General features: G+C 38.1%; 1 protein-coding gene across 1 annotated transcript in view; it reads right to left on the reverse strand.

Moving 5' to 3' along the window:
* Positions 1-26,209, reverse strand: part of Phlpp (PH domain leucine-rich repeat protein phosphatase) — a 317,236-nt gene that overhangs the window by 46,549 nt on the left and 244,478 nt on the right. Inside the window, exons 9-11 of the mRNA XM_068228737.1 lie at positions 10,806-10,959; positions 5,893-5,953; positions 2,267-2,524 (exon numbers count right to left, since the gene is read on the reverse strand). Of these exons, the coding sequence (XP_068084838.1) occupies positions 2,267-2,524; positions 5,893-5,953; positions 10,806-10,959 (473 nt within the window). The remainder of the gene's footprint in view (positions 1-2,266; positions 2,525-5,892; positions 5,954-10,805; positions 10,960-26,209) is intronic.

A 26,209-nucleotide genomic window follows, 5' to 3' on the forward strand; every position in this document is an offset into this window, starting at 1 on the left:
AATCTCCTTGAATGCAAGGCATTCATTGCATGCGTTATGATAACACAAAGAACTGTCTGATGTATGATTTTAGGTTGTTTCAAGTCAAATATTAACGATTTCATCTCTCAGAAGTTCAAAAGGTTCGCGCAACTGTACTAGTTCCGTTGCTTGACTACTGTGGTGCTGGTGTAGTCTCGCTGTCTACTCCTCACTAGGAAGAAAGAGACAGCAAATGGAGGAGTTAAGGATGTAAGGCATTCAATCTTAAAATTGCATTCGGTGGCAGACATAGTTCTGAAACCCTCCGAACGATGTCGCTGCAATTGAAACTTGGTCAGAATTTGTCACATAATACCCGTGCTACCATCTGCCATCTGTTAGCAACTTGGAGAAAGTCGGCATGTTTACAGCGAACGGGACTCACAGATTACCCCCCATCGACAACCCAACGTACGAAACTGACCAATGCCACTGAGGTGACTTACCTCCAGTGCTTCAGTTGAGGCTAACTAGTGAGTTAATTCATTGTGTGTTTTGCTGATTAGTGAGTTCATTCTGTGTGTGCTGTTCCTGTGCTATTCGTCGTTTTCGGTGTTTTATTATATTTTGCGCACATGTGGTATTAACGATGGATGAGTCTAAAATGGATATAATTGTAAATCAGTTTGAAAAGCCATTTACTGGCCGTTTCGTTTGATGAAAAGATTCAAATAGTTAAAGCCAGGAGACCTCTACCTTCCCTCGTAAATTTCTTCTTTACCGGGCGAGTTGGCCGTACGTGTAGAGGCGTGCGGCTGTGAGCTTGCATCCGGGAGATAGTAGGTTCGAATCCCACTATCGGCAGCCCTAAAGATGGTTTTCCGTGGTTTCCCATTTTCACACCAGGCAAATGCTGGGGCTGTACCTTAATTAAGGCCATGGCCGCTTCCTTCCAACTCCTAGGCCTTTCCTATCCCATTGTCGCCATAAGACCTATCTGTGTCGGTGCGACGTAAAGCCCATAGCAAAAGAAATCTTCTTCTTCTTCTTAATCTGCTTACCCTCCAGGGTTGGCTTTTCCCTCGGACTCAGCGAGGGATCCCACCTCTACCGCCTCAAGGGCAGTGTCCTGGAGCTTCAGACTCTGTGTCGGGGATACAACTGGGGAGGATGAACAGTACCTCGCCCAGGCGGCCTCACCTGCTATGCTGAACAGGGGCCTTGCGGGGGATGGAAATATTGGAAGGGATAGACAAGGAAGAGGGAAGGACGCGGCCGTGAACTGAAGTTAGGTACCATCCCGGCATTTGCCTGGAGAAGTGGGAAACCACGGAAAACCACTTCCAGGATGGCTGAGGTGGGAATCGAACCCACCTCTACTCAGTTGACCTCCCGAGGCTGAGTGGACCCCGTTCCAGCCCTCATACCACTTTTCAAATTTCGTGGCAGAGCCGGGAATCGAACCCGGACCTCCGGGGGTGGCAGCTAATCACACTAACCACTACACCACAGAGGCAGACCCTCGTAAATTTAAAAACAGAAAACAAGAATTGTGTACGCACGTTCAATCCAGAAACTTACAGTAAAACTGTTTGGCTCGAGTTCACCTACATGTAATTAGGGTGAGTAGAATTGAAATTTACTTAATACATTGTGTTAACTGCATGGTTACTAGTTGCATGCCTCAGTGGAGATTCCAGGATACGCCACTGTTCCTCACCTTATACTCATAAATAACAGAGTGCTGACATTTCACGACTGTTACTTCTACATCCTTGTAGGAAGACACTACAGGGCTGCTGTTATAAGAGTAATATAGTTTTCTTTTTATAGGTAGATCTGATAAAATGAAATGCAATCTCTCAGGCGTAGTGTTCTCTTTTATTGGTTGAAATCGAACCCCTGATCATGGGTCGGACACCACCACTGATCCCCCGAGGAAGCTAATAAACCAGTGAATGATACGTATAACTTCTGGTAATGCTGTAAAATTCAAAGTTTGTATTTAATAATAATAATAATAATAATAATAATAATAATAATAATAATAATAATAATTAACCATTGATCTTCATTATTGAGGAGATACTAATCAAAATATTTGATTAGTGATGTTTAATGCTGAAATATTATTAAACAATACAGATTTTCCAAATGGTGACTGTAAACAAACCATCTGGAATAACGAACCATTGTTGATATATAGGCAGGAGATACTTACTCATGCTTGGTTTATGGTTGAAATATTATTCTTAACTTAGGTATGATGTGAGAAAGGAAAAGAATCAAATTAATGTACCATTACCTTGTAGCTGCCTTGAGAAAGTTAGCTGGAAGCATGGCAATACTATTACTCTGAAGAAAGAGCTCTTGCAGTGGAATATGCCTGATGACGGCAGGTAATGATGCCAGTTGATTGTAACTTAGCTGTAGAGTGTGCAGACTACTTGATTCACTGCAGAACAGGTGATCAGGCAGTGACCGCAGGTGGTTATGGCTGGCAAAGAGGGCTCGTAACTGGCTGCAACTTGCGGTCCAACTGGGCAGCATCTCCAGATCATTGCTAGAATTTATTAATATTGTTGGTAAGTAACATGAGAAAAGTGGAGGGATTAATTATTATTTATGATTACCGACTGCATGGTAGAAATTCACTCAAATTGTTTAAATGAAGGATCTATTCCTAACTACCGAAACAATTCAAAATAAATATACACAATTAATGGGTTCAGTACAAGAAGAAGAAGAAGGCCAAATAGCAGAAGAAAGAAGGAATGCAAAAATCAATGGGGAAAGATTGAAGGAGTCTAAATTAAATTCAGAGTTTCAGAAACTAGTTAGAAGAGATAAGAATGCCTTTTTGAATGAACAGTGCAAGGAAGTTGAGGAAATAACAGACTGGGTAAAAAGAGGGATCTTTACATGAGAATTGGAGACATCAGAAGAAGATTCCAGGCAAAAATTGGAATGATAAAAGATAAAAATGGAAAAGATCTACAGAAGTAGAGGAGATTAAAGAAAGGCAGAGGATATATATAGATGATTTGTATAGGAAAGATCTGAATACTCCTGATGATGAAGTTACTGTGTTGTCAGAACCAGATATCCTAGAAAATGAGGTCAAGTGGGCTCTAGAAAATATTGCAAACAATAGGGCAAGTGGTTGTGATGGAATCCTAGCAGAACTGTTCAAAATCCTAGGAGAGGATGCTGTGAAAATGTTATATTTAATATGTCAGCAAATATGGAAAACCCAGCAGTGGCCAAAAGATTGGAAAAACTCAGTGTTCATCCCAATTCCAATGAAGGGCAATGCTAAAGAATGTTCAAGCTACCGAACAATTGCACTTATATTGCATGCTAGCAAAGTTGTGCTCAAGATACTGCAAAATAGCCTTCAGCATTATGTAGATCAAGAACTACCTGAAGAACAAGCCGGTTTCTATAAAGGCAGACTGACCAGAGATCAAATTGCTAATATTCGCTGGATTATGGAAAAAGCAAGAGAATTCCAGAAATACCTATACCTATGCTTTATTGACTATGCTAAAGCCTTTGACTGTGTTGACCACAATAAACTGTGGCAAGTACCCAAGTACTCAGATCATCTTATTTGCCTTATGAAGAATCTCTACTCTGATCAGGAAGCTGCAGTGAGAACCTTGCATGGAACAACTGAATGGGTCAAGATTGAGAAAGGTGCATGACAAGGCTGCATAATGTCACCTTATTTATTCAGCTTACATGCAGAGTATGTGTTGAGGAATGCCAAATTATATGAAATGGAAACTGGAGCTAAAATTGGTGGGAGAAATACAAATAACCTTATGCTGATGACACCACCCTGATGGCAGAAAGTGAAGAAGAACTACAGTATCTCCTAATGAAGGTGAAAGAAGAGAGTGCAAAATCTGGACTAAGGTTGAATATCAAGAAAACAAAGATCATGGCAACTAAACCTATCACCTCCTGGCATATAAATGGTGAAACAATGGAGGTTGTTCCTAGTTTCATCTACTTAGGCTCTGAAATAACTGCTGACGGTGATTGCAGCCATGAAATTAAAAGACACTTGCTCCCTAGGAGGACTTGATAACATTTTCAGGAGTAGAGATGTAACTTTAAGAACGAAGATTTGTATAGTGAAGGCTATGGTCTTCCCAACAGCAATGTACGCAAGCAAGACCTGGATGGTAAGAAAGGCTGAACGTTGAAGAATAGACACATTTGAACTATGGTGTTGGAGAAAACTCCTTAGAGTTGCATGGACTGAAAAGATATCTAGTAAGTCCATATTACAGGAAATAAACCCAGGCTGTTCACTGGAAGGTCAAATACTCAGACAAAAACTAAAGTACTTTGGTCATATTATGAGAAACCATGAATCACTGGAAAAGACCTTAATGCTGGGGAAGACTGATGGTAACAGGTGAAAAGGGCAACAACGGATGAGGTAGACTGATGGCATTAAGGAAACCATGGCTCTCAATTAGAAAGTCTTCGGAAAATTGTACATGACAGAAAGAAATGGCGCACTTTGGTCTATGGGGTCAAGGAGAGTCTGAAGCGACTAAACGACTAACAACAACAACAAATATTTTTAAAAATTAGTCTCACTTCTGGTGCAAGATGAGAGAAAATCTACCAGAAATTGATAGTAACACATTCAATTGAAACTTGCTTAGCTCCTGAGTTTGGAGCAAGAGGAAGGCTCCTCCAGGATTTACCTCTCTCTTTCCCTTAAGTTCTGAGTATTCTATTAATGGGGAGTGTACATATAACTTATAGTACATGCTACATTGTTACAGATGCGAGGGTTGGCTGGTTTAAACTGCAATTGTTTTTTTATATTTTCAAGAAATGCTGCTTTTAATAGTGTTGAACATCCTCAATTTATATGACTTCTGCAACAACTTTGCTCAGGTTTTATCCCTGCAGACAAGAAGTAAACTGAGGATCTTAACTGGAAACTATTTATGATGAGGTAAACTTACTCCCTTAATTTGAAAAGTCGAAGTGTTAGCCTAGGATTTGAGGGTTGGGCAAATGTTCACAATGAACTGATAATAAGCCTCACTGTTAAACCAAAACAGGTGATGTTCATTTAGTGGCCACTCTTGCAACATCTAGTTGTGCTCACACTGCCAGTTATCTGGCAGAAGTGGCTGTTAGCAGCATTCAAAAATAGGAGGAGTATTTAATGTGCAAAATTCATTCTGTTGATACAGATAATACTGCCAACATTTCAAAAATGCATCCTCTGCTTGAAAATGATTAAGATTTGGATGCCATTATTTATGGATGCTTGACAAATTTACTAAATTTGCTAGGAAATGACATTCAGTTCACAAATGTGGTAGAACATTAGACAAATAAATAACTTCAGAAACAGACCCTTTGTTAATGCATGTTACAGAAAATCTGGTGCCCCAAAACTCGTTCTTCCAAGTGAAAGGCACTGGAATATCACTTTTTAATTTTTTTTTAAATCAGTTTTATATCACACTGACTCAGAGAAGTATCCATTCAGCATTCTCCAGGTCCTGCGAGGGAGGTTAAATCCTCCAGGAACATGATTAGGGTTCAACAGTCTGTATCACTCTGGAGCTGCTTGTATCCACCAGTGTTTCCATTCTATACCAAGGCTGAAACCTGATTCTACCAGCTCTTCAGCTGTTCTCAATGGTGGTTGCTGAGACTTCAATCTTCTCATACAGATGTCCTTTATGGATTTGAACTGGTAGGAAAGGGTAGGAGCTGATCGTCTTGTTCTCTCTAAGTAGTGCATGCAAACAGCTTGTTTTTCCTACCAGATAATTATTAAAAAAACAAAAATCTATATTTAGAATTCCAGGTGATGAAACCTGTAATTTAAGAGTTAAAATTGCAGTCTACAGTAATAAAGAATATTGCTTAAGACTTCTTACTTACTAAGATACATCAAGATGCTTGAGATTTACAGGAGGTGGGCTGATGGTAAGTTTCTGCAACTCTGAAACAAGATAATGACAAGGATGTATTAAATTGTTTCTTCATCTTCATTTCGGTGAATTGGAACCATTGTAAATAATAATAATAATGTTATTTGCTTTACGTCCCACTAACTACTTTTATGGTCTTCGGAGATGCTGAGGTGCCAGAATTTAGTCCTGCAGGAGTTCTTTTATGTGCCAGTAAATCTACTGACATGAGGCTGTCATAGGCCTATTTGAGCACCTTCAAATGCCACTGGACCAAGTCAGGATCAAATCTGCCAAGTTGGGGTTAGAAGGCCAGTGCCTTAACCGTCTGAGCCACTCAGCCCGGCGGAACCATTGTAGTCACCAGCTTTGTGCATTGATTGCATCAATTGGATCTACATAATAGTATATGTTTTTGTGATGTTTGTTTTAGTTTATAAGTGGTTAAATAATTATGATCTGCCAAAATAGCAAAAGTATGGACCACCAGTTTCACAAGCCCATAGGTGCAGGTACACTGGTGAGTACAAAGTTGCTCAATGTGAGCAACTCTGTTTGGCATTATATTGTGTTATCTCAAGATAGAGAATTTCATTTGCACCTTAAATATAATCAGGATGTTAGTGAATTAGAAATGAGAAATTCATGAGGATTGGAGTAAGTAACGTATAGATGTGAACATGTAATTTTAAGTGTACTGCGGCAGGTATATATTAGAAGTGAATGAGTCTATGCATGACTTACTAGATGGGGGTTAAAGCATTGTGCTTGAGGAGAGGAGAATTTGTTGACATTATGATTTTGCACACAGTAAACATTCTGGCTGCATGTTGTTTGTTGATGAATTATGTGATAGTGATGAGTTGATGGATATGCTGTTTGTGTATGGGAAAAGTAAAAGAAAAATGGATTGTGTCTACTTGGATTGTACATGATGAATATGTGACAGAGACATAATTTACACAACATTACCTAATAACATGGATGATCTTATGGGAAGGATTAGGGCAGCAAGTGAAAGTGTCACCTTCTTCATGCCATCGAGGGTATAAGAAAGTGTTATGAATCATATGGTGCTTTATGTGAAACAAGAGGTTGGGTACTTTAAACATACTTTGTGAATAAAATGGTGTTGCACACAACAAACTAGCACCGTTTATTTACCACCATCTTCATTCCATTACTCAAAGCTTTCTCCTTTAGAACAGATCACCCCACTGCGCAGATAAGGTGCATACGTTGTAAACACATCCAAAAGTTTGGACTGAAGATCTACTCCTCCAAAGCATTGTTACTTTAGACCACGCAACGTACTGAGTTGTATGTACGGTATTTAAAGCATGCTGGACTGTATTTTTTCACATATCACAATGCACTGAATTATATTAAAGAAAGAAATTATATTGAAATTGACAAGCAACTATATAGAGGAAATTAATTTGATGTTTGCCTATAGTGTTAGTGTAAATTAAATTGTGGTGTGTAAAAAATTAGTTAGACACCCTTTTCTGTGACAATGACACTCTTGATTGAGAGTACCCACAGGATAAACATTTGGTAAGAAGATCCTTGTCCTATGACATGACTAGCCTTTTAATAGCAATTAAATTAACTTTACCATGCAATGATGTCACTGACTTTTTACACAGGTTCTCTCTTTTTCTTTTACAATTGGCTTTACGTCGCACCGACACAGATAGATCTTATGGAGACAATGGGACAGAAAAGGGCTAGGAGTGGGCAGGAAGTAGCCATGGCTTTAATTAAGTTAGAGCCCCAGTATTTGCCTGGTGTGAAAATGAGAAACCATGGAAAACCATCTTCAGGGCTGCTGACAGTGGGGTTTGAACCCACTATCTCCCGAATGCAAGCTCACAACTACACACCCCTAACCACACAGCCAGCTTGCTTGGCTGTCATGAACATAACTGAAAACAGGAGGAAGGAAATAATTTCTTCTAAAATTGAACAAAGTCTCTCACATGATTGCTTAAAACTGATTTAGCTAATTTTGAAGAAAGACCTAGGCTCTTTCAATATAAAAATACCCGTTTCTTTATTCTGAGGGATGTAAGAATAGAAAAAAAAAAATCTTTTAATCTAACATACCTACTATGGTTTAATATCAGTAGCCCTACCATACTTCTAATTTCCAATTTCCCCTCACTGTTTAGAAATGTATTATTTCCTCTGAATTTAGTTTGATTGAGGGCATGTTTCTAGTACAAGGCAAGTTTAGATGTGAGAACTTGGAACTTAACCTTGAGTTCATCTGTATTGAGCAAGATGTCCTGCTGACCCAGCTAGCCAGCCATGATGACTTCCTTCCTGCAGAGGAAGCTTGTATATTATAAACAGTCTTTACTGGAAGTGACAGGTAAAATGATATGTCCTTTAGGTTATTGTTTTATTTAATACTTTTATTGGTTATTATATTCTTTTACTGGATACACTTTATGAGGTATAAATAATGGACATGCAAAGGGATGAATACACATACAATTTTCTTCACAGGTGGTCATATTTGGCCGGCCCCGTGGTGTAGGGGGTAGCGTGCCTGCCTCTTACCTGGAGGCCCCGGGTTCGATTCCTGGCCAGGTCAGGGATTTTTACCTGGACCTGAGGGCTGGTACGAGGTCCACTCAGCCTACGTGATTAGAATTGAGGAGCTATCTGACGGTGAGATAGCGGCCCCGTTCTAGAAAGCCAAGAATAACGGCCAAGGGGATTCGTTGTGCTGACCACAGGCCACCTCGTAATCTGCAGGCCTTCGGGCTGAGCAGCGGTCGCTTGGTAGGCCAAGGCCCTTCAAGGGCTGTAGTGCCATGGGGTTTGGTTTGGTTTGGTTTGGTTGTCATATTTACTCGAGTAAAGTGTTGGAGCAATTCAGTAGTTGCAATAATAAACTATTATCATACAACACAATTTTAATTACTAAATTTTTTTATGTACTGGTAGTGTTTTATGATTACTGTTAATTACTTAGACTTAGAAACAAATAATTTCTGGAGTTATGAACTGAAGAGAGAATATTAATACTGGTACTGCTGATAGAAGATAACATAACTTTTCTTTCTAGCTTCAAACTTGATATTTTTCTTAATACGTAGACTTTCACGACCACTAAATGACATTATGATATTTTTCCTTCTAACAAGTGGTCTCATGAATCATTGATGTTCCTCCTCACTCTCATTCTCCCTCCTTATGTAGGCTATAAGGAAGGATCCAGATGGGACTGCACACACTCAGTGAAGCACAGAGTTTTTCCTAAAGAAATGGTGTCTGAAATACATCATATCATCCCTCACCTATACCGGTACCGGTGAACAACAAAACAGTGGTGCACACTGTTAGTTGTGTTTGTACTGTGCAGCAAACAACATATGATAGATTTTCACAAGCAGAGTGAAAGATTAATTTTTATCACCATTTGGGAAAAACATCTTCAAAGACTATCACAAGCCTAAAGCAGATGAAAGTAAATAAATAATAAGTAACAAAAATGTATGTAATAGAATTCAGCCGAACAAAGTCAGGTGATGCAGAAGGTGTTAGATTACGAAATGAAGTCTTGTAAGAAGTAGAGTAGGTATATGAATATTATTACTTGGGCAGTAGAAGAAGGATATAAAAATGCAGACTAGCACAATTTAGGAAGGTTTTTCTTAATAAAATAAATGTTCTCACTACAAACACTGTTGTACAAGTTAAAAAGATGTTTTTGAAGACTTTTGTGAGGAGTCTGGCACTGTATAAAAACGGAACATGGACAATAACTAGTTCAGAAGGAAGGGGAAGTTTGTTGAAATGTGGTGTTAAAGAATGTTGAAGGTGAGATGGTAGATAGATCACAAATGAAGAGATACTGAATCGAGATCGTGAGAGGAGAATGATTTGGCAAAATTTGACCAGGAGGAAAGAGAGAATGTAGGACACACCTTGAGACATCCAAAACAACTTCATTTATTTTTGAGGGAAGTGTAGGCAGTATGAACAGTGGTAGACATGACAAATGGATTAGAGAAGATGTAGTAGCTATGTAGAAGGTTAGGACAGGGTACGGTTGCATCAAAGCAGTCTATGGATTGATGATCCAAAGAAAACCACCACCACCGTCACTCTTGACTCTATTGTAGTGAAATCAAAAGCATACTAGGGGGACTGGTGTTTTAAAGAGGGCCGAGAATCCATCACCAAAAATGAGTACTCTGTTTGATTTGTGACTGCACAGGCAAATGTATGTTTGTTGAGTCTTCATCCCAAAGGCTGGGTGAATTATCAACAGATCCACATCAGCTGTTATAGATAGATGAGGAGTCACTGAAGAGGCGTACTAGGGAAACGAGAAGTGGGATAGCTACCCATTGCTTTCCTTGTTGAGCTAGAAGGTGTTGTTACTCATCAGTCTGAAATACATACACCAACTGACCCTGTGAATGATACTTTCACATCATTAATAACAGGGACTGGCTGTATAAGGAATGGTGTTACTTCTAACACTCATAATTCAATCACTTTCACATAACCAAGTATACTCTGGTCACTGTATATCACCAGAGATTATATTATTATTATTATTATTATTATTATTATTATTATTATTATTATTATTATTATTATTATTATTATTATTGAAATCATTAATTATATAAATAAGGAGCTATATTGAATAATTTACACCATTTATAGGATCCCACCCATCCTGAGAAGTGGGAGAGAAGATGTACCATAACTTCTCTGTGACAAAGAGCCTGTACAATGGTTCCTGCTGGTCTCAAGAGCTACACACACAGATAGGCCTAGTTAAGTGATTTATAAGTTTATGACTGATAGGTAATGTTTCTATTACAGGAAAGATGAGAAATCCTTGGAACTACTTACTGTTGTTGCCAGCAATGAGTGACACCAGGGACTTTCCATTGAGAGTGAGTTCGACCAAGTTGTTTCGTGAGCACTGTAAACTCTCCAGCTTTGTGAGGGCACTCAAGTCGAGACTCTCTATGCTATTCTCACTCACATCCAGCTGTGTCAGGTTCTGAAAATACAGAGGGAAACTTGTAAGGCAGACACATGTATCATTTTAACTTAAAAACAGTACGGAAAAAACCTGAGAAAGTTACTGAGGTAGTGTTTCTGACAGGTAAGCAGAATATTTATGCACTGTATTTAAATATAATGGCATCATATAATTATCTGTCTTGGTGCAACATAAAGTTCCACAAGACTCTTGACATTAAGATCATAACCCATATTTCTCCATTTTACCATAGAATTTGAACCAAAAGGATGTGATTCCCTTTTTTTTAAAGTTAATCAAGTAGTTCATCTTTTCCTTGTGTACTGGCTGAAATTTAAAATATGGGCACCTCACCAAGAATCCTGTGGTAATATCAATCAGCAATCAAGCTTCCCCCAGATGCAAGTTTTCCAATATATGCCTACACTTTTTTTATTTTACATTTTTTTATTCACAATCAATATCTGACATATACATACTGAGGTAGTAAAAGATACAGTGTGAATCCTACATAAGGTAAACTTGTGTGTGGGCTTTAAAAATACAATAAGTAGATTATGTACATCATGGCATCTAGTGAATATCACTTACTCCATTTTCATTCTGGTGATATTTGACTACAGTAATTTTATGAACTGTTTTTCTGCATTTGGTGTAATAAACAGGAAGCTGGAAAGGAGGGACATGGATTAAGGAGAAGGTTGGTTTCTTAGTAGAGAGGAATAGTGTGCTAGTTTATTTAAATATTATAATGGAAATGTATAAGTTGATCTACTTTGTAATAATTGTTAATGACCCATGTGAATAGCCTTTTCTTCAGGGTGTTCTGGTTGCCACTGATCACGTCCACAGATAATGCATTGTACATCCGTGGCCTTAGACAACTCAGATTTCTTTGTCCAAGTAAAGTGTTCCGGCGTGGTATACTTATTCCAGTTCTGTCTTGCAGCCTAGTGCAAATTTTTGACTTGTGTTCTTTGTAGCCAATTATAAATGTGCTTATAAGGAAATTTGAATTTACTCAGAGTGTATTTGCAAATACCATAGGTAATAATGTTTTTAACAAGAATTTGAATGATATACTGCCAAGGAAAAAGTGACAGATGGCATGAGACAACAACATCATTCCAAAGCAACCCTAAGGGATATTTTAATACTGGTTTAACTTTGGACTAACTCAGTTATGTTTTTGGAGATGATAGGACAAGAAAGGGTTAGAATTGAGCAGGAAGTGGCCATGACCTTAAGGCACAGCTCCAGTATTTTTTTTTTTTTTTTGCTAGGGGCTTTACGTCGCACCGACACAGATAGGTCATATGGCGACGATAGGATAGGAAAGGACTAGGAGTTGGAAGGAAGCGGCCGTGGCCTTAATTAAGGTACAGCCCCAGCATTTGCCTGGTGTGAAAATGGGAAACCACGGAAAACCATTTTCAGAGCTGCCGATAGTGGGATTCGAACCTACTATCTCCCGGATGCAAGCTCACAGCCGCGCGCCTCTACGCGCACGGCCAACTCGCCCGGTCAGCTCCAGTATTAACCTGGTGTAAAAATGCAAGAAAATGGAAAACCATCTTCATGGTTGACAATGGTGGGGTTCAAACCCACCATCTCCCGAATGCAAGTTTACAAATACACAGCCCAAACCACACAGCCAACTTGCTGTCTGAGTACCTCAGGGCAGATATTGGTACATACCGGTAAGTAATGATTTCAACACAGTTTTCTAAGTTTATGGTTATTGACGAATCTTGGCATGGCTTTAATGATTTTTGTTAGATGAGATTTGCTGGCAGGACCTAGTGTTTACAGTGCACTATGTCTTCTGGTATGGGCTAGAGCAATTTTGTTACTTTCATTGATCTGTCTCTGTCTTATCCTTGGCTTTGACAATATGAAAGTGACTGAGGTATGAGCGATGCTAGTAATGCCATTCCTTGTGCAGCCAGTCCCTGCTATGAATGGTGTGAAAACGTTGCTCATAGGGTCGGTTGGTGCATGCATTTTAGTGGGCTTGGCAGACTGATATGTAATAGCAACTTCTGGCTTGATGAGGAAAGCAACAGGAAACTACCTCACTCCTCATTTCCCTAGAACGCCTCTTCAGTGATGCCTAGGCCATCTATGACAGCTGATGGCATAGCTGTTGAGGATCCAACCAGCCTTAGGGCTGAAGACTGAACATACATACACGAGATAATTGCATGAAAATAAGAATTCTGTGTAAGAACATAATAACCTAAGTTATAAATAAAATTCATGTTTAGTCTGTAAAGTATAAGGATTGTCAGTTTTGTTTGATCGAAAACCCTTCCCATGGCATAAAAATACCTTAGAGAATAGCAATTCCATTTCTATCTGTATCTGTCTAGGTATCTATATGTGTGCAGGTGTGCACCAACAGGGGTTCCTCCCTAGCCAAAAACAAAATTTTTTTTTTTTTTTTAAATTTCTGATATGAGTAAACACGGAAAAGAGAATAATAAGGATTTCAATTTTGTAATCCTCTTGATAGATTCTATCTGTCTGTTAAGTCATCAGCCGAAAGGATGGTCAGATCCTCACACTGTAATATTATTGTTATACTTGTCACACATTGGGCATAAATTAATTTTAATTTTACTGATTTTACTTTGCCTTGAATTTGAAATGAGTAAATAATAAGCTGAATTAACTGAAATATCTGTAATTTGGCTGCCAGAGTTCACCAGAATGGTTTCCTCAAATTCCCTTTTCTTTCTCAGGGTGTGTACATGAGGCTATGTACTGGTACATCCACCACAGACCTTACCTAAGCCACTAAAAATGATTTAACGGGTGAGAACTGCACGCAGATTCTTCAATAACTTCTCCATACTTATTTAAAAATAATCTATAATCTGATATAACCATGTGTATGAACACTTCATCGACACAGAATAATATAAAATAGAAAGACACTTAATAAACATTAACAAATGCTGGAAGATTCTTGTTACATACAACAAAATGGTCCTGTAATAAAAGCATTTAGGAAATAATGAGGAAATTAACTACTAACTTATTTGTAGCAAGACAAACGATAATTCATAATACAGTTTCAAATTTTAGCATTGACACATGGCATCCTGAGTTGAACTCATTCACTTAATACTGTTCCTTGTTATATTCAGAGATTTTATCATTTATACATATATACACTATTGAAATGTAAAAATGAAATCCACAGCCTGTTTCCAGTCATTCAACCAGGTCAGGAATGAAATGAATAGAGCACCCATCTAGCAGTGAGGATAGGAATTGTGCTGGCTGCCGAAGCCTGTCGCACTCCTTTGCGGCAATGATTAATGACTGACAGATGAAATGAAATGATATTTGAGAGTGTTGCTGGAATGAAATATGACAGTGAAAACTGGAGTACACAGAGAAAAACCTGTTCTGCCTCCATTTTATCCAGCACGAATCTCACATGGAGTGACCGAGATTTGAACCACGGAACTCAGCGGTGAGAGACCAGCGCGTTGCCTCCTGAGCCACGGAGGTTCCTTATATGTACACACACACACTATTAGTATCACAAAATAGCACCACCATAGGTTATGTGGTTATAGGGAAACCACACCAATACCTATGGTGGTGCCAAAATAATAAGAATACTAGCTAGGATAAGGAGTGAGGTAGTTTGCCATTGCTTTCCTCAGAGAAGACCAGAATTTTCATAGTCTAGTGGGGAAACTATCTAGGAAATATATTATTGCAATATATCTCAGTACTGTATTAATGCAGTACATGTAGATATTAAATATTCAGAAATATAGAACAATTGCTCTTCATTATAGTTCATTAAACCCCCACTAAGAAAATGCTATTGATGCACCCCAGAGGCATAATGAATATGATATGGGCCCACCTGTAGAAATTATAGTTCAGCCCCCTCAAATAAATCGTATAAAACCTATCAATAACACACACAAATTTAACAGCAGCAAATATAAACAAAATATTAATGCAACTGGGGTCGTACTGCAGGCTTTAAAAATTGCTAAAGTTATCCCAATTTTCAAAGGAGGGAACACTAGTAATGCAGGGGACTATAGACCTATATCCATACTACCCATCATTTCCAAAATATTAGAAAGCATTATAAAGGTAAGACTAATGGCTTTCCTTAACAAAGACAGATTTTTTATCGATCCCAGTATGGCTTCAGGGAGAATTCCAGCACAGAACTCGCAATTACTGATCTTGTGTTGATGCTTCAGGAAAGTGTTGACGGTAACCAGATTGCGGCCAGATTGTTTATTGATCTCGCTAAAGCTTTTGACACGGTAAATCACTAAATTCTGTTATCTAAATTAGAAGATGCTGGAATTCGTGGTGTTGCATTAGTGTGGTTCCGCAGCTACCTTAGCGGAAGAAAGCAATTTGTTTCCGTCAATAGTTATCAGAGCACGGACAAGGAGGTGAATTGTGGGGTTCCACAAGGGTCTATCTTGGGCCCTACTTTGTTTCTGATATACATAAATGATATAAATATTCTAAATTTAAAGGGTAAAAATATGCTTTACGCAAATGACACAAATATATTCTATACTGGTGACAAAGTGGACTCGGTGATAAATAATATGCAAGAAGACATCATCGCAATAAACAAGTGGCTCAGTATCAATAAATTAACTATGAACGTCAATAAAACTAAATATATGATTATAACTAAGCCGAGTATAAAAAATATTAATCATTCAAAGATATATATTAACAACATGGAAATAGGTGAGGTCGATAGCTCCAGTATCTGGGCTTTTGAGAAAATTAAGATATATTGTCTGTAGGGAAGTTCTACTTACAGTATAATACTCACTCATTCACAGTCACTTACAATACCTAAATGTAATTTTGGTCTCGTTGCAGAAAGACAGTCCTTCATGAACTTATGGTAATACAAAATAGAGCAATCAAAAATATCTATAATCTTCCTTTTGACACACCCACTCGAGTTCTATACGCTAATAGTAAAATTATGCCCTTATCTATGTGCACTGCTTTTAGATCATCAATATTAATTCACAAAATTAAACTAAACAGTGTCCTGCACAATAGTAACTACACCCTGAATTCAGATATTCATAATTATAACACACGACAAACAGGTGACATAGCTCTCTTTCAAATACACTCATATAAGTATGGCAACTGTAGCTTTAAGTTCTCAGCCATTCAATCATATAATCATATTCCAAGAGATTTAAAATCAGTTTCCAATCTGTCATCTTTCAAAATTAAATTAAAGAATGTGCTATGGAATCAGTACCTAAGTAAGTAGATGACTTTCTTTATAAGACTTTGTGTAATGGTAACGTAAAGGAAATATTTAGAGTAACGTTCATTATAACAAATTTATATATTTATTTGCCGCCAATTAATATGTATCATATTAATTTTAGATGCTAAACAAATTGTATTGTACAATTCCTGTATATGAGCCTTTGGCTCATTGGAATTAATTGATAAAGTAATATAATATAATAAACTATATCCCTTTAAGGCAGTACACTATGTACAAAGGACTAACTGTAAAATTACAAAACTAATTCATAGATTTTATTTTGAAAATGAAATACTTTGTAGGGATTAAAATACTACATCAACTTCTATCTTCTGTTTTTAAATTTTGAAAACTCTACTGTATTCAAATCAAGTCTAAGGAAACTGGGGCATGCAGCATGCCTTCTGGAATGCAACACTATTGATTTCACTGACATACGCAGATCTTGTCCTTTCACACTCGATGCTGAGGAGGCTGATTTTAGTGAGTCTGTCTTGGGTCATTTCATTTCATAGCTGGCTCTTTTTCAGTTCAAGTTCAAAAATGATTGTATGGTAGACAAAACAGAAATAGGAAGAGTAAGAAACTGGTAAAACAATGTGCATAAGTCTGGGATACTTATAGTTATGACTGAGTTATCTACTAATAATAGCTCTGGTAAGTCAGTTACAGAAGTTGTCATAGCGATTTTTTTTTTTTTTTTCCACTGCATTTTGTGAGAGAGTGAGCCACTCATGTTACGAGAGATGGCTGTGCTAGACTCAGTACAATACCAATAATCACAGCTAGATGCATTCACCTGATCTCTACTTATGAATTGTAAAAACTGTCTTTTTCAACACAAGCTAATGTAACATTTCCTGTTCAGAATGGCATTTGAGTAAAATTAAATAATTAATTCATTAATTGTAAGATATATTCTGAGCTTCATAAAAGAGTACATTTGTTTGTTTGTTTGTTTTTTGTTTGTTTGTTTGTTTGTTTGTTTGGGAAGTTTGTGGGCCTCACCTGCATTGCAGACCTTGAAGGCCCTAACATTATGTCACTGATGCACCCCTGTGTGTGTATGCCTCAACAAAAGCAGTAGGGTACTCTTTTAGGTAGCTCAGAATATATCTTTCAGTTGTGTTAACTGGATTAATTGGCATTATGATGTTCATATGAGGATTCAATCAATCAGATATCCCTCATATTTTCAAAACAGTCAATATTATTTAGGAAAGTTTCAACCAAAAGTTATTTATGTACCATTTAAAACATTTTATGCCATTACATATTTTTTAATAGAATAAACACTGAGATAATTCCAAATAACTGTCTGATCCAAGAAGGAGGAATATTTATTTCTCCTACTGTGGCAAAAGAAACTTATACAAAATGGTCGGAAACAACGTGAACTTACTATATGAGCATTAGAGCATTGGTCCAGGGATACAGTGGTGCCAGAACGCATAGGATCGGAGTCTGAAACCTATCTGGAAAGGCAGAATGCAGTCTGAAACCTATTTCTCTTTTAATTGGCTGATGTTCCTTTGTTTTATAAGATGTTAATATTTTAAATGTCCTGCATTATTTCAAAAACCCATAGTGAAGGATTTCCTTATCTAATCAATACTGCCAACTGTATTTCTACCTACACTGCTTCATAGATCTCTGGAATATGTGATATTGATTATTACTTGTCTGACTCGTTGGCTGAATGGTCAGCATACTGGCCTTCGGTTCAGAGGGTCCCGGGTTCGATTCCCGGCCAGGTCGGGGATTTTAACCTTAAATGGTTAATTCCAAAGCCCCGGGAGCTGGGTTTTTGTGCTGTCCCCGACATCCGTGCAACTCACACACCACACATAACACTATCCTCCACCACAATAACACGCAGTTATCTACACATGGCAGATGCCGCCCACCCTCATCGGAGGGTCCGCCTTACAAGGGCTGCAATCGGCTAGTAATAGCCACACGAAATTAAATTAATTAAGTTATTACTTCAAACTTTCAAGTGTGACAGAACGTTTTAATTTTAAATTAATGGGGAAAAACTAGCCGTTTTCAGTTGTGTGAAAATAATCAGAATTGTACCGTAAGAGCCAAGAGATTTTCTTATAGATATGCATCATCTACGAAAATCTAAGAATATTATACTAAATGACTAAGAGTATAACACTACAAGTAGTACCGTTTCCTTCTTTCCTTTTGGTGTACGTTATATGTTGGTCCTCGTTGGGTCGTTTTTTTTTTTTTTTTTTCCTTTGCAAGTCTTGAGTGTTCATCAAGTTCATAAAAAATTGTAACAAACAGGGAATGTCCATTTAACATAGATGAAGAGGACCTTATTCAGTTGAGGTATCTGGAGAATCTACTAACAAAATAAAGGTTAGTGATGATGTCCACGTGCATATTGTACCTATGTATTCGAACAATCCGGTGGTGATACAGTGATTGTCCTCATGTTCTTCTCAGAACTTGTTTTCCTTGTATTTTCACTTACTTGTGGCTATGTTTAGGCTATAGTTTAATTAAATGGGTCGTATATGCCGTGTGCCTGAATGTAAGTCCAATTACAGGGGCAGAGCAAAAACTTCAGCGTTCAGATTTTGAAAACACCTACCATTAAGGTAAATTGCTTAAGTGCATACTGGTAGGCCTACAAAGAGAAAACTTCGAAGCAAGTGACAGTAGTGTTGTGTGCATTAATCATTTCATATCAACTGTATTGTTAGGGAAGATAGTATACCCATATTAGGTGTTTATCCAGTTCGGGTGCCACGCAAACTTCTGAGGTTACCTAATGATGCCTATCCTAGTATTTTCCCCTATCAGCCAATATACCGTAGGTACCTAACTATAATGAAATCAGTCTCGGAAATATCCGAAAAATCGTGACTCAGAGTTACGACAAACATTTTAAACATTTTAATGATCTAATTTAATTTTTTTCAGTGTTTTACAACGGAGGTACGTAAACGAAATCGAATCCCATTTTGAATTAGTTGAATTGAAGTGGATTGTGGTGAGTTGAAATTTTGTTCGAGAAATTAATTTTCTCCCTCCGTTATTTACCCTCTGAAATTACAATTACGCGATAACGTTGCTTTTAGTGCATAACTGTTCATATTTTGAGTTAATGAATTGCATTTCATGACATTTGACTTGTGATGTTTTCTTTAGGCGACTCAGAATAACCATACATAATCTTACACTTAACCCTTTGTTGCCTGAATAGTGAAAAATAAGTATACTTGATTTATTCACCTTATTCTAATGGAATATGTTCAAATAGTAAATGCTAATATTTTCAAATCATAATTTTAATTTTTGGTATGTTTTTGGGGCCTGGTACTTTTAAGTACCGTCAGGCGTATTGGAGGCTTCATATTCGGATAGATAAGAATGTTAACATTTTGGAATTATATCACATTTATTGTCTCAATTAGAACACGTTTTTCATACCTAAAATATTACAAAAATGTAAAAGCAAAATTTAAAGCGAACATGTGTAATAAGAGTGTTTCCTAATATTATTGTTCATATGTAGAACATCTTGCATACATCATGTACAACTGACACATTATGATAACTTACTCTGCAAAGCAGTTCTTTTTTTCATTGCAGCAAAGAAACACACTACTAGTAGTACACTTTGAATGCGGTCTTGACTGCATCTTCTTTCTCGAACACACCTCACATCGACCACGATTTTTTTTACAAAAACAACAAAATTATTTCCACGATTACTTAGTCTTGACATCATTGGGCACAGAATATTCTGTTTTCCTCCTTTTTGGTAGACAAGTTTGCTCTGGTGACTTTGGTGACCTCATACCACGTGAAAGTTTTCCTGGAACAGGAATTTCTTTCTGGTCCATCAGTCCTAGGCCACATTACGCCGGTATGCCATTAGAGGGACTTTTTCATGCAGATTACAGTATATGATGTAGGCACTGACAAATGCTATCTCAATCATTCCCCAAAATAATCTATGCTACCATTTTTTGGACCGACGGTCCAAACCATACGCCCCTCGAAGTCTGTCAGCATGGTCCACTCCACCCATGTGTGCATTGTAGCCTTGCACAACAACCGGGCAATCAACAGTAACATTACTTCCATCCTTCTGTTTCCTAGAAACAGTTGTGGCTTCTGTTCCATGGAAATTCGATGCTAAGCACACACCTTCACTGTCCTTCCATAGAAAAACTCTGATGTCCATCGAAGAAATTTTATGGTCAGAACACCCCCTTTTCGTTTCTTTTTCAGACATAAAATTCTGTGGGATTCCCTTTCTAATCATTCTAATGGTTCCACATGCTAGAGTATTTTCATCTTTCAACCTTTCAAGAAGAGGGAGAGAAGCAAAATAGTTATCAAAGTACAATTTTCTGTGTTGCCCCCAGAATGGCTTTGATAGGCTCAGCACAACTCTTTCCCCAAGCCCATGATTCTATAATTCTGGAATTCTTGTTCTAGGGACTGATTCTTCCCTTGACAGATGTCAAATTTCACAATGTACCCCCTCAGATCTGCAATGCACCACAGTTAATAATCCCCTTCTATTGGTTTCATGGGATTGTACTGCTCGATACTACTCCTTCCCTTGAACAAAATCATTGACTCATCGATGCAAAGTTCCCTTGTAAATGTCTGGAAAATGACCATTGAATGCTGTTACCAATGGCCTAACTTTGTGAAGCTTGTCCATGTTATTTTCTGGAATTTTAGAATTGTCATTGATGTGTAACATGGTAAATATGGTGTCAAACCAGTCACGGCCGAATATTTTCCATCAGTAAAGCCTTACTTTCGGTTTTGGATATGACTAACATGAGACCCTCCATATGGCCCGACGGTACTTCTAAGTACCTCGCCATTTACTAGCTATATATCTACACCAATTGCAAATTTCATCAATTTGAGTATTTTATTGCATTACAGAAGCATACTTACATGCATTAAGATCACTTGCAGGTCGAATGTAACAATAGGAGCTAAGAAATAATCAATCAAAATGTCATTTGTTTACAGTGGTAACACTATGACTACACTCCTAAGAATAAAACGATCTCCCGCGTTTTTCATCAATATCAACCTCAAAAATGAAATATCTTTGTTTCAAGAATTAGGTCCTTGACAGTACCATGAGGAAAATACAAGGTTAGGATTTACTGAATAATTCCAAAACCATGAAATATGAGATGGTACTTTAAAGTACCGTCAGGCAACAAAGGGTTAACCTCTCATGTCGCCCACCGATGTCCGCCATTTTTCTTCTGGGTTACGATCTGATGTATTGTTGTACGCAGTGGCGGTGCGTGACTTTCGTCACTGGGGGTTCAACAGAAGGAAAAATCCGCCCCCCTCCCGTCAATATCTCCTCTCCCCCACCTCCTGTCACCTGTGCCATGACTAAGATCAAAGAATGGGCATAACGGTGAACATAACGTGCATGCCTAAAATCTTCCCTGATGTGAACTTGCACCCTGAATGGTGACCACTCATTAAATTTGCTCCATCGTAACCTTGTAAATCAACTTATCTGGATTATCCACAATTTCGCTCAAAGAAAATTTTAAACACCCCGCTATTGTCTTAGCATCATGACTAGAGGGTGAGAGGAAACCCCAGAATCTTTCAACTGGTTTGCCGTTGGGAAGAACGATAACAAATTGTGCTGTAGTTGATATATCGGTGGTCTCATCTGCGATTACCGAAATGAAGTGCGCTGTGGTGATTTCTTTTCTTTTTCTTTTCTCACGATAGATTTCATATATGCACGAAAGCAAATCATTTTGAATGTCTTTCGAGGTGCCTTTGAAAACAGTAACTTTGGACAGATGGTCTCTTAATGCAACGCCAATGTCAGAACTAAAATTAACGAGGCCTCGAAATATGCCAGGATTCGATTATTCACTCGTTTCGTCATGCACGCGCAATGCCTTCTCAAACGCGCCACAGAACTTTACACAGCACATAACGATTTTTCCGTACTTGATCGTTGTCTTTTTCCACAGACAGCCTGTAAGCACAGTCAAATTACTGACGGTTATCGTGTCTTCCCAGGAGATCGAATTGTAACTGGGCAAGCATATGAGATTTAGAACTTCTGTGTTTCTTAATTTTTTGGGGGACAAATCCTAAATCTACCACTCCGACTTTGGTCCAAGTCCCTTCGCTTTCATCACTCATGAATCATAAAAAAAGGAAAACAAATCAACATGTAAGTAATTTCGCACCCACAGACCCACTCGATTCTTTTTCTATAGGATCCATTCTGAATTTACGCCACCTGGGCGACTGCCCTAAATGCAGATCAATATTGATTGACTGATTGATTGATTGATTGATTGATTGATTGATTGATTGATTGATTGATTGATTGATTGATTGATTGATTGATTGATCGAGGAGATCGAATTGTAACTGGGCAAGCATATGAGATTTAGAACTTTTGTGTTTCTTTATTTTTTAGGGGACAAGTGTCCTAAATCTACTACTCCGACTTTGATTGATTTATTGATTGATTGATTGATTGATTGATTCATTCATTCATTCATTCATTACTTGCTTTTACTTTTACTTTTAGGATGCCTCGTAATATCAAGATCAGGCACTGGGCGTCCGGTATCCTTAATCTTAAGTTTACGCTCAAGAGAGAGAGAGAGAGAGAGAGAGAGAGAGAGAGAGAGAGAGAAGGAAAGTTTGTCTTCTTAAGTATCATATCACTGTTCAAACTCATTATGTAGCTCCTTAACTATCCGGGGAACAAAGATTATAGACGCAACAACAGTGCAGAAAAACACTCACAAGCTTGCACAGCGTACAGTAATATTACGAATTATGATAACTATTGCAAACTATTGTAAACACTAGCATCACACTTGAAAAACACGAGTAAACTTCAGGGATGTATGTTGGCACAATGTTGGTAACTTTATTTTAAGAACTCCTATCGCTGGGCAATAAGCGTTTTCATTGGTATTACATTCCCGCTACTTTTTGCCTCGGTGATTTTTAACCCTTAAATGCACAGCATTGCATATGTGCAAAGGAAGTGTCCATTTACTTCTGCCTTGCAGATGAATTCATTAGGAGTTGCAAGTGTATCAAAAAGAACAATATTTTATGTTATGACTTCTCTTGCTTATCAGCTGGAGTGGTGTAAACTTTAAACAGTTAAGGTAAAACAAATGAAATGGGTTTCACCTCAGAGAATTCGTGAGTCAGGACATCCCTAAGATTGAAGTGGCTACTATAATCGTACAGCTTTGCATATACTGATGCCTAAAACATTCAAATCTCTCAACATTTTGACTGATCCAAATAAATAAACATATATTAATTTTGACAAATAATTCTTAAAATATTTTTCTGGTAACAATCTGTTATTTTTGGAATAAAAAACATCATATTTAAAAGAAATAATAAATTGCGCATTTAAGGGTTAAGTTAATTTTCTCTCCAGAAAGTAATTATTCCAAAGAAGGCAAATGAATATATGTTTAGTATGTACTGTATTGATGTATTTGGGAAAATACATCAATTGGAATTTGGCAGTTTAACGTGACTGCTGGTAGTAATGATGCTCTTCAACACTAGCGCTAATTATGTGCACTATTTTCCGCTACGTAGTTGAATTCCTGTAAGAGCAACAGATGGCAGGTACATACTTACCCCAACACCCCCGACAACACGACTTGAGAGAGTGGCATATTGCGCATGCGTAAAGCTCAGATATCTATTTCTGCGATATCCTGGTCTTGTCTACGTGCCGGCCGATGTCTCCCCGCACCTCGCCACTCCCTTCGCCCAGGTACGGACGGAGAGTTCGCCTTCCAAGGGGGTTCATTCCAGACAAGTATCCAGCCACGGAACATGCGCAGTTCACATGAATTGAAAGCCAGTACGAGTATATTACGGATAGATGGGCTAGGGCCTAAGCAAGAGCTTCGAGATTGACAAGGGAGTTATGAAAATTACGTAGTTGAGTACAATTTGATATAAACTGGAGGTTCATTGCTCCATTGCGCTATACTAGAAACCGCCACTGGTTGTACGGTAGTTGGTCTTGGTTGAGCTGTGCAGTTTTCTTGCCCTTCTGATTTTGCACTTTCTTAAAATAAACTATATTATATTAAGACATTTAAATACTTACAGCTAATTTAATGTACGGTAATTATTTTCATACGGTATTTTGATTGATCTAAAGCTTTTCTAAGCTACATGTTAAATACATGCTCATATTTAATTTTGTCATTTCACGAGTGAACCTGAAACCCACTTCTGTTACCACTGCAACCCTGCGTTGGTCGTACTGATCAGTAATTTGAAAAAAATTACGTCGATATCTCGCGTCGTTGTCATTTTATCAGATGCTGAAATTAGTCAATTAGATCACTTCGCGAGCGAATTCAAATGGGCTTTACGAGGCGGTGTTGCTGAATCTGTACGTGGCTTAGTCAGGCTTGAGAGCCATACTGAGGAATGAGCATCAAACTCTAACATGCTGTGCGTTTTAGCTAATGCCACTGTAGCGTGCTTGCTATGGGACGAGACTATCAGCAGGGAGGTTCTTGTTCAAGACCCTCCCCTGGAGAAGTTTATTTCTTCTATTGGCGCTCTCATGTCGGTCATGAGCCACGAGCAGATTTAACAACACCGCCTCGCCAAGCCCATCTGAAGTCGCCCGCGAAGCGATCTGATTGGCTAACTTCAGCAGCTGATAAAAATGACAACAGCCCGAGATGTCTAATTACTTTTTTCCAATTGTTTATCAGTATGACCAACCCTCTAACGCTCATATACCCGATTCACGTTGTTTCCGACCACCCTGTAGATGCTTCATCTTTGTGACTATAATGCTGTCATATGAACCTGTCATCGCCAAGTGCTCACAGCTAGTAACATATAATTTCTAATTTGCAGATTCATTAAATATTTGGACTGCAATAAAATTAGCATAAGATAAAAAAAAAAAACTTGGATGAATTCAGACTATACATACTCAAATTTACAAACAAAATATAAACCATTCTTCAAGAATAAAGTGAAATGATTGAAAAATGTCTTCATTGTAGACTGTTATGCCTTCCAGCATCCAGTATGCAAACCTCTTTGAATTAAATATTACCGGGCTGAGTGGCTCAGACGGTTGAGGCGCTGGCCTTCTGACCCCAACTTGGCAGGTTCGATCCTGGCTCAGTCCGGCGGTATTTGAAGGTGCTCAAATACGCCAGCCTCGTGTCGGTAGATTTACTGGCACGTAAAAGAACTCCTGCGGGACAAAATTCCGGCACCTTGGCGTCTCCGAAAACCGTAAAAGAGTAGTTAGTGGGACGTACAGCAAATAACATTATTATTATTAAATTAATTATTCACCTCCGCAATCCTCCATTTGTAGCAAGTTTTGAGGCCTTGTTTACTTCTATCCCTCGTATCTTTAAATCAATAAAATCAGAGTCTAACCATCGCTGCATTGGTCTCCCTCTGCGTCTCTTACCCTTCTTGGCTCGGTCCATTATTCTTCTAGGTAACCTACCCTTCATTCGTTTCACATGACGCCACCAATAAAGCTTAGACTCTATTTTCTCTTTCTGTGTATGCCCCCGCCATTGTTCTCACATGAAGGTACCACCAATCATTCTTGATACTTTCATGTCTATTACTTCCTACTTATGAATTATATAAGTAGAGGAGCTGTGGTGATTCAACGGCCCTCCATTCAGAAGCCGCGGAGCGGGTCACATGACTGCTGAGTCGACGCGCGCGAAATTTGAATTCCACGTGCTCTTGTTTGTAAACAAAGCCACGTGTTTTTTGATAGCTGTCAGCTACCATCTTTAAACAAGAGAGCATTGCTAACTTCAGTGCTGCCGTCTTTACGGCACTAAACTTCATGGTTGCCACCTTATGTAATAATAATAATAATAATAATAATAATAATAATAATAATAATCTCTTTCTATGGCC

This window comes from Anabrus simplex, chromosome 7, assembly GCF_040414725.1.
Source record: "Anabrus simplex isolate iqAnaSimp1 chromosome 7, ASM4041472v1, whole genome shotgun sequence".
Taxonomy (NCBI): Eukaryota; Metazoa; Arthropoda; class Insecta; order Orthoptera; family Tettigoniidae; genus Anabrus; species Anabrus simplex.